This window comes from Camellia sinensis, chromosome 10, assembly GCF_055761805.1.
Source record: "Camellia sinensis isolate YWXY chromosome 10, ASM5576180v1, whole genome shotgun sequence".
Lineage (NCBI taxonomy): Eukaryota > Viridiplantae > Streptophyta > Magnoliopsida > Ericales > Theaceae > Camellia > Camellia sinensis.
The window spans coordinates 23,228,628-23,238,640 of record NC_138970.1 but is presented as its reverse complement, the minus strand read 5'-3'; the positions used below and the strand labels follow the sequence as shown (position 1 = coordinate 23,238,640).

The following is a 10,013-nucleotide window of genomic DNA, read 5'->3' as shown; positions in this document are numbered from 1 at the left end:
ATCTAATATAGTCATCTATAAAAGTGATAAAATACTTTTTCCCACCTCTAGTTTGAATTGATTTAAAATCACAAATGTCACTATGAATTAATTCAAGTGGTTCCGTACTTCTTTCAATTGAATGAAAAGGAGTTTTAGATAATTTTGCCTTAACGCAAACTTCACATTTATGATTTGAATAAATGTTAAATTTAGGTAAATATTCCATATTAATTAATCTATGCAAAGATCCATAATTAACATGTCCTAGTCTACCATGCCATAAATTTGAAGACTCAAGCAAGTAAGAAGAAAATGTAGTATTATTAACAACTGAGGGTACAGCGGTCATTACATTTAACTTGAAAAGGCCATCAGACATGTACCCTTTTCCTACATACATCCCGTTTTTGGTAAGTACAAACTTGTCACTTTCAAAAACTGGCCTAAACCCATTCTTACTCAACAAAGATCCGGAAACTAAATTCTTGCGAATGTCCGGTACATGCAGTACATTGTTGAGAGTGAGTTCCTTTCCAGTTGTCATCTTGAGTACAATCTTTCCTTATCCTTCAACTTTGGAAGTTGAGGAGTTGCCCATAAAGAGTTGTTCACCATTGTCCACTATAGAATAAGATGTGAACATCTTTTTGTCGGCACAAATATGGCGAGTAGCACCAGTGTCCACCAACCATTCTTTAGGATTTCCGACAAGATTTGCCTCGGAAACAACTGCAGAAAGATTGATATCATATATACCATTGGAAATATTGTCCACTTCAGTCTTGTGGGCTTAAGCAGGCTTCTTGCTTGTTCTTCTTTTGCTTTTGCCTTTGCTACGGCAATCTTTGGCCCGATGTCCCTCTTTGTCACAGATATAACATTTGCCATTAAACTTGTACTTTTTATTATCCCCCCTTCAGAGCCTTGTGATGAACTTTCTCCAGAAGACTTTCGTTTCTTGGTTTTTGAAGCATGTTCCACCACATTTGCCTTAGACTCCATAGGATGCTTACCAGCCCGCTTTTCAGAATTGCAGTTGTCCTCCTCAATTCTCAAACGCACAATTAATTCGTCCATAGAAATTTCTCTGCGCTTGTGTTTGAGGTAGTTCCTGAACTCCTTCCAGCCTTTTGGTAATTTTTCAATTAAGGCTGCAACTTGAAAGGATTCACTGAGAGACATGTCTTCTGCGTGAATGTCATGCAGAATGAGTTGGAAATCTTGAGCTTGGTTGATCACAGTTTTTGAATCAACCATTACAGAATCTAATAATCTGCCAACCACAAATTTCTTTGATTGTACTTTTTCTCCAACGATTCCCAAAGTTCCTTTGCTGTCTTGATTGGACTGTAGACGTTGTATAATGTGTTGTCAAGTTCGTTCAAGACGTAATTCTGGCAAAGGAAATCGGCATGTTTCCAAGCATCAACCGCAGCAATCACTTGCCGGTCGGTTTCATCCTCTTTTAGGATAGGAGCATCTTCACGGAGAAAACGAGCCAGGTTCAGAGTTGTAAGATAGAACAACATTTTCTGTTGCCATCTTTTAAAGTCAGTTCCTAAGAACTTCTCTGGCTTCTCTTCATGATTTATTGGTACTGTCATCACAGGAGAGGGGGTTGGTGCAATTGCAGCCACCACAGTAGTACTTGCCTTTATTTAAACAAATTAATTCCACACAGAAAAATAAATTCTGTAAAATAAAAGAAACAAAAACTATAACTTTTATTTTTCAATTAATTTGGAAATAAAATAAAATTTTATTTAACCAAATTAATTCCACACAAGAAATTAAATTCTGTAAAATAAAAGAAATAAGAAAATAACTTTTATTTTTCAATTAATTTGGAAATAAAATAAAATTTTATTCAACCAAATTAATTCTACACAGAAAATTAATTTCTATAGCACTTCAATAATTAAAATACTAAAACAGAATTTTAAGTAATGAAAACTCAGAAAATAATTTCTAAAACCCAAAATTAATTTCTGAAAAATTCCACAAAAATATATTCTGAATTGTTAATGACACCAGTATCGTACTACTAGTTGTTGTCAAAGAAAAGAGACAGTATATTACTACTATCTGTCAAATAGCATATAATCACTATTTGTTTTTCCAACCAGAATATTATTTTGTAAATCTACAGAAAATAATTTTCTTCCGAAATTATTTACGAAGAATGAAAAAAGGGAAACAAACGAAAAATTCTGTAAACAGAATAATTCGAAGTCTATCTTAAGATTGTTGGAACAATCTTCTGTGTAAATATAATAAATTAAAACAAAGTCAAATAAAATAAAATAAATAACTTACCAAATTTATTTATCGAACCAAATTAAAAATAAAAGACCAAGTCGAGTGTGTGACACTCTGTCCTTAAGACAGATTCGTCCCGCTACGGTGCTTACGGTTGAGTGGCGTCTATCTCCCAAGATACAATGATCTTTACAAATTGTAGTAGCACTCCAAACAATTTATTCGGCGAACCAAACCTGTGTTCTAACTCTCTGAAAATTACCCTAAAATAATATGAAGAATAAAGGACGCAACAGAGCAAAATGAAGGCAAGGAAAATAAATTTTCGGAATCAATCAAAATTGGAATGAGGCTGCCTTTATATAGGCTTTGTTGGCACCTATTCAATTTGAATAGAAAAGGTATGAAGAAGGGACATACCCCTTCCTTTAAAATAAAGAGACACCATGAAAGGTGTGCACCCTTTTATTCAAATGGAAGTTTGACCCTTCCTTTAAAACAAAAAGACACCATGAAAGGTTACACCCTTTCATTCAAAATGGAGTCTATTTCAATTCACAACAACCTCTTTATAAATTTTCCAACAACAATAAGTTTTCCATTGCTGCTTAAACTAAACTGCATATGTTATCACCTCAATTGCGTTAGTGGCATATTTACTAATTACATAATAAAAACACACCTTAACTTAGACCAATGTGACAATTAAAAAAAAAAACACATGCACTCCACTTGTGATCTCTCAACTAGCTGAGAAAATAAAAGAAAAGATTGTATTTTTTCACTATTATATTTAGATGAATAAGAAAACAAAGCTTGTCAGAGACACCCGATCCAAACATATATGTTCTTCGAAATTTAAGACCATTGAAAGATGAAAAAACCAGACATACATGATAGATGCATTTATATTGTTAACTCAGGTCTCTCTAAAAAAATACTTGCATAATTTAAGAATATCAAAGTTGATTAAATCTCAACAAGTTTATATATTAAGTCCATCATATAATTGGATTAGATTAAGAAATTTATGATTTGTTATTGTGTGAAATACTACAATTACATCATTTTGAAGAGAACTTGTGTAGAATTTTTTTTTTATAATTAATAAGAATGTAGTATTTTACTTGACAAAATCTTTGACCACATCAATTGCTAAAGAGTTTACTCTCCTTGATTTGTTTACCCAACAATACAGTCATCTTATGTTGAGGTTTAACTTTAGTTTTACTTGACAGATCTTGGAATCATTTTCTTTTAAAGAATAGGCTGTTAATAGTGAATGCTATTTAAGATAACTAACTCACTTACATTTCCATCCCACAGATGGTGTTGAGCTGAGCCAAAAAAGTCCACTTTTTGAACATTGCTCTCTTGTAGCTCTGGAATGCCCTGGAATGCTGAGGGGAGTGCCTTCATGTTGGGACAATTAATCACTTCTATCTTCTTCAAGAATGATCCTTCAACTGTGTAAGCCTGGGGACATATACTCCTAAGGTTTGGCAGATGATAGAGTTCGAGACTACTTAGTTGAGGAAACATGATTATATCGGCTGCAACTTCGTCATCCACTTTTGGTTCCTCACCAACGATCGCTTCCAGCGCACCGCATTCAGCTACCTTTATTTTTTGTAGTTTCACAAGAAGTCTGGCTTGAGAAGGTGAGAATATATTTCTCAAATTACCACAACCACTTATTATTAGGGATGTTAGGTTCTGAAAGCCTTGAATTCTTGGTAAATTGTCCTTCCAAACATGTGTCAACTTTGGTAGATAAAGTAGCATCAATTGTGTTAATGAAGGGAGTAGGATATCTGAATAGCCTTTCCTAACAATTACTCCTTCAAGGTCAAATACTACTTCCACAGATTGGCAGTACTCCAGTCGCCCTTGTTCCAGACTCTGCATGCCCTTGATCAAATTGGATGGAAAAAGAATATTCAATAGCTTAGGACACCTAAAAATTATCACGTCTCTTAGTTTTTCCGGAAGTTTCCCAGGCCATATCTCTATCACGTTATGCATTGATAAGATCAACAATTTCTCAATGGCAATTAATTCAACCTGCAGAAACCATTCACAGGGTTACAAATATAGTTAAACACAATATATTTTATTTAAATTAAACATCATTCATTTACGTTGTGTTTGGTTGAAGGATTTAGGAATGAATTTGGAAAGGGAAAGGAAGAAGGTGTGTGAAATTATGTGAAATGTAGGTATATTTTATTCACATTTCACTTACTTTTTTCTTTTCACTTTCTCTTTCCAAATCTCCCAACTAAGCACAACGTTAACGTTGAAAATAGTATAGCAGAATTTTCGATTATGTTTGTGTCGACTGTGGTTTTGAAAATGAAATTGCAAACCACTTACTTGGGATATTGAGTGAATTTCACTGTTTTTGAACTTGATGTTATTTTCTTCAAAAACTATGAAATTGTATGCATTTTTATTTTATTTTTCTAATGCAAGCTCACTATACCCGAAAATTATTGGTTTTCTCATTTAAAACAAGATAAAGTTAACAAGAGAAAATAGAATATATTTTTGAGTTTTATAAAATATGAGCCTTTGGACATGTTTTGCAAAGTAAGATAGATTTTTGGCAACTTATGTAAAATTGGCTAAGTAAAGTAATTTTGAGAAAAAATAAGGTCGGCTCGTCATTACTTGATTCAAAAGGTAATCCACAATTTCCGACTAATTTTGATTTCAGCAACCTTAACCATTCGTCATTCCGATTAGAGGCATTTATTGAGAAGTCCTATTTCATAGAATTGTTTGACATGTGGTCCTACTTAAGATATTTTACTCCAATAAAAGTTGTATTTTAGTATTTTTTTTTCGCCTCAAAAATATCAAAACATGCAAACATGTACGCCTAGCTGAAAAATTAATTATTAGGTGCTCTAGCTGTATAACATGCCAATGTCATCCACCAAATCACCAAACATAATCTTCCAATACAAAATTGTGCCCCTATTCTTCCCACCAATTACAATTCTCACGTGGCACTAATTGGCCATGTTCCAGGAATACTAAATAACCTCCCTTAGCTCATGTCGGCACAGTTAAGGATGTTGATGTGACATTAATTTTATTTTTATTGTTTCTTAAAACTTCATTACTTTTGTTATGCGCATTCATTTTAGTGGAAATTTCATTCCCCCAAAATTATACCTTAATGATCAATTTAACTCATGTATTTCTTATAATTTCAATTTTACATCTAAGTTATTTGATTTTGGATCAATTTTACCCTTCTTGTTAGTTGCAATTTATAATCAAACAGAAGTTTATGATGTGACGTCAAAATTTCATTTGAAATTTTATTTTGCCCCCTAAACAATCTAAAAAATATCAATTAGACCTCCAAACTTCATAAGGGTCTAATTGATATTTTTGAGATAGTTTGGGGGTAAAATGAAATCTCAAATAAAAAGGGCAATAAGTGCTATCTAATTATAGACGTCAGCTGATGACAGGGGTGAATTGATCCAAAATTAAATAGTTTAGGTGTAAAATCGATATTATAAGAAGTACAAGAGTTAAATTGATCATCGAGATATAATTTGGGGGGCAAAATGAAATTTTCTCTTCACGTTTAATAAAATGTATATTTGTGAAATTTACATAAAGAGATATCTCAAACAAAACCAATGATAATTCTAAAGATTAATAAGAATGTATCTAAAATAACACGGTAAAAAGATTATTTGAAGAGCTTTCACCAAGAATTATAGTATTACTGTTCTACTCATTCTAGTAAAATAGAGACTTTATAAAAATCTCTTTACCACCACTGCTCAAACCTCCTTTTAGTTTTTTTAACACATTATTAATAATTAAGTATTCTACATTTTTTTAAGATAAAATATACCATTGGTTCCTCTAATTTCAGTGAAATTTCACTTTGATTTTTGTGGTTTTAATTTGAATAATTGGAACTCAACATTTTTTTATTTTGTCTCAACATTGTTTCTCCGTCATGCGTCATTAACATTTTAAACCAAAAAAAAAACATAGAATTCAAAACAAACTTAAATCAGAGAAGCATACCTTGTTGAAGAGAGGTTGAATGGTATTGTAATTGCTCTCTGAAGCATTGCAAAAACTATTGAGCTTTGGTATCTTACAGAGTATCAGTTGGTTCAATTGCGGCAGCTTAATTGCATTAATGGCCTTGCAGATAGCAGTAAAACTTGGCAGGCGTCCAAGAATTAATTCCCTCAGTTTAGGAACACAATTTTATGCGTTGTTGCTGATGCTATCTCATTTAGATCTCCTTGTTCATCACTCGAAATAAGTACTTCCATCATACGGCATCTGGATATCTTAAGTGTCTGCAGTTGCCTCACATCTCTGGCTATGGAAACTGAGAACATGCTTTTCAGTTTATCACATCTCTTCACTTCTACAAATGTCAGGTTACAAAGCCGTACAAGTTGAGTGGGACCCTTCCACAAATGTGTCGATGCAGGCAAGTCCAATAGTTGCATCTCTTTCAAAGCACTGAAGGCCTCCTCTCATAGTTGAACCCCATCTCCATTTGTTGTTTCGATGAGATATTCCAGATCCTCACACTTACCCGACCACAATGCAGTTAATTGTTTGAAACCATCTTTGTCTAAATCATAGCCAACATTCTTCAAACCTACTACTTGTGTTGAGTGCAATTGTTTAGTGATCTTGAAAACAATCTTGAACCCACTCTCCATAAGATCGTTCCCGTGAATAATCTTGAGAGTCACCTGGTTTTGAAATTGATAGTCACTAGAATAGTAGGTAGGGAGAGTAGAGCCAAGGATTGTAACGACTGTTTGTAGATGTGTAAGGACCAAGTCCCTTGGCCAGTATTCGAAACTTGTCAGCTCAACATCCAAAGTAGTAAAATTAGTCAAGAACCCCAGCTCAGTGAAAATCGCTTTAGTTTCTTCTATACTGTTTTCATCATTAAAGCTAGATCCAAGATACAACTCTTCTAGCTTTGATAACCTTGACAAAACCCCTAGACAAATCCTTTTCATGCCACATCGCAACAAATCCGGTAGCTTCAAGAGACTAAGCCGACCTATGTCTTTTGGCAACTCCTTGATTCTAGTGCCACTGAAACTTAAAATTTTTAGATTCTCTAATGCTCCTATCACTGATACATCATTGATTTGTCTGCATCTTTATAGTGACAAGCTTCGAAGGTTGGTCAACTATTGGAGTGATGTCGGCAATGATCCTTCTATGTACGCATTCAACATGTTTAGAGCTTTGAGTTTCTTCATCCCTCTGTAGAAACTATATGGGAGTTTTGGCAGTTTTGATGCATAATTGTCCTCTAGCTGTAAAAGATGGAGTTTTGGGAATTCTAGATTATCAGGCAACCAACTAATACCTGTGCATCTCATTGAAATTACAGCGTAATTTTTGTGTCGTTCTTTCTCTGGCCATTCTTTCAATGCTTTGTCACATCTTACCATAAACGAATGCTCCTCCCTGGATGCAATTGATATAGCAACATCACGTATTACATCATGCATTTTAACATAACTTTTTACTTCACCATCCATCAAGAGATAGCCTTTTTTTAAGTCATCAATAAAGGCATGCACTCTGTCTCTTGCTTCGCCAACACTATCAACAGCTTCAAACCACTCAATCCCAACCCCATATCTAACAAGATCTTCAATTGGAATATTAAAATCTTCCGGATATAAGGAACAGAGCAAAAAGCATTTCTTAGCTTCTGTACTTTCTATGTAGTTGTAGCTCATCTCCAAAGATTTAAACACCTTTTCTTCTACTCCCCTAAAGTTTTTGACAAGGGACCTGCTTAATTGTTGAAGAGCAGAATCCCATGAATGCCTATCTTTATCTTTGAGTGCCCTCGCAACTGTAACAATAGCAACCGGCAAGCCTCCACATTCAGTTGCAACTGCCTTCTGTGTGAAATACAAATCAGTACTTGTGTGGCTTGTGTCATTGAAAATTCCAGCCATATCCTTGAAGAGCTTCCACGCTTCATTTGTAGATAAGGCTGCAATTGTAAATTTCGTTTGAGCTCCCATATCATCACACACATAATCAAATCTTGAAGTGAGTAAAATTTTGCAATTCTTGTGACCATCTCCAAATGGAATTCCTATGCCATTTAGTTCGAGTATGTTCCAAACATCATCCAATATGACCAAGAATTTCTTGGGATGCCTCAGTCCTTGATTCAGTCGATTTGCTCTTCCACGTTCAGTCTCCCCCTTAAATTCCAAACCCAATCCATCTGCAATTTGACCTTGAATCTTCCTACAGCCATCACAACCTCATCAAACAAATTCTCTTCTGTCGCTCTTTTAGCAACTTGTTTCACCATTGTTGTCTTACCAACACCCCCAATCCCACATATCCCAATCACATGGAATCTATCATCCTTCAGCGCCTCCATGACATCGTTCATGATCAATCTTAAAGATTTAAAATCCTTAATACCTTCAGTGGATGTGGATTCTATCCCTGGTGGAGGCTCATTGTAGGCCACTTCTGTCAGTTTCCTCTCCTTGTGTAACTTAGCCAGCTCTATTGCCTTCTTGGTTGCTTTCTTACCGAGTAACGTAACTTCAGGTTTGGACAATGCCCAAAGAAACAACCTTTGTTTGCTTCAGTTTCACCTTCTAGAATTCTCCTAGCATCTTCGCTGCATTTATCAGCCCTTGCCTGCCAACCCTTGACATCAGGCCTGAAAGATTAGTTTGAGAGAGTGAGAGAAGCTAGAGAGCGAGAGAGAGACTCTGAAATGTTTCTATATTGTGTAAATTACAAAGAGAATGAACTCTCTCTTTATAGAGAGAAGAATGGTACATTGGATACCAAACGACCCACTACCACCGAAAGCATAAAGGAATAAAGAGAAAGCTATACAATTAACAATTATATACTAAAGCTAAAGCTATTCAATTAACAAGTATATACTAATTAACAATTATATACTAACAGCCCCCCGCAAACTCAAGGAGGGAAAGCATCAACCAAGTTGAGTTTGGAAACAAGATCATTGAAGCGGCCAGGAGGATGAGCCTTAGTGAAGATATCAGCGGGTTGATCGACTGAAGCAATAGGAAGAAGATGAACAGTTCCACAAGTAACATGCTGGCGAATGAAATGACAATCAATCTCAATATGTTTGGTGCGATCATGAAAAACATCATTGTGAGCAATCTGAATGGCACTCCGATTGTCACAGTAGAGAGGGGTAGGAGTAGATGAAGAAACACCCATATCAACAAGGAGCCAGCGAAGCCAGAGAAGTTCCTGAGTAGTATCAGCAAGAGCTCGGTATTCAGCTTCGGTGCTAGAGCGGGCAGTGAGGGATTGTTTTTTGCTACACCAAGCAAGAAGAGAATCCCCTAAGAAGAAGCAGAATCCCGTGGTGGAGCGTCGATCCGTAGGATCCCCAACCCAATCAGCATCGGAAAAGGCACGTAGGTCAAGAGAGGAAGAAGCCGAGAAGTGAAGACCATGGAACATAGTGCCTTTGAGGTAGCGAAGGATGCGGAGTAGAGCAGTATAGTGGGGAGTGCAAGGAGCCGACATGTACTGACTGACAATGTGAACAACATAGGCAATGTCAGGACGAGTGACTGTGAGATAGACAAGACTGCCGACGAGTTGGCGATAAAGAGTAGCATCAGAGAGAAGAGTCCCATCGAGAGGAGTGAGACGAATCTGAGGATCAACAGGAGTAGAGGCAGTTTTGCAATCAGTAAGACCAGCACGAGCCAGAAGAT

At 35.6% G+C, this 10,013-nt stretch overlaps 1 protein-coding gene across 1 annotated transcript; it reads right to left on the bottom strand.

The window, feature by feature from the left end:
* Positions 1 to 6,770: 6,770 nt before the first annotated feature.
* Positions 6,771 to 8,303, bottom strand: LOC145800222 (disease resistance protein At4g27190-like). The gene is made up of 2 exons (XM_082889877.1): positions 7,631 to 8,303; positions 6,771 to 7,390 (listed from the first exon to the last, which is right to left on the bottom strand). The coding sequence occupies exons 1-2, from the start codon at positions 8,301 to 8,303 to the stop codon at positions 6,771 to 6,773; spliced, it is 1,293 nt and encodes a 430-aa protein (XP_082746003.1).
* Between the last annotated feature and the right edge of the window lie 1,710 nt (positions 8,304 to 10,013).

Coding starts and splice junctions, on each gene's coding strand:
- LOC145800222 (XM_082889877.1), bottom strand. CDS start 8,303: ATGGGAGCTCAAACGAAATTTACAATTGCAGCCTTATCTACAAATGAA. Junction 7,391..7,630: donor AATTTCAATGAGATGCACAG/GTATTAGTTGGT, acceptor ATGATGTATCAG/TGATAGGAGCATTAGAGAAT.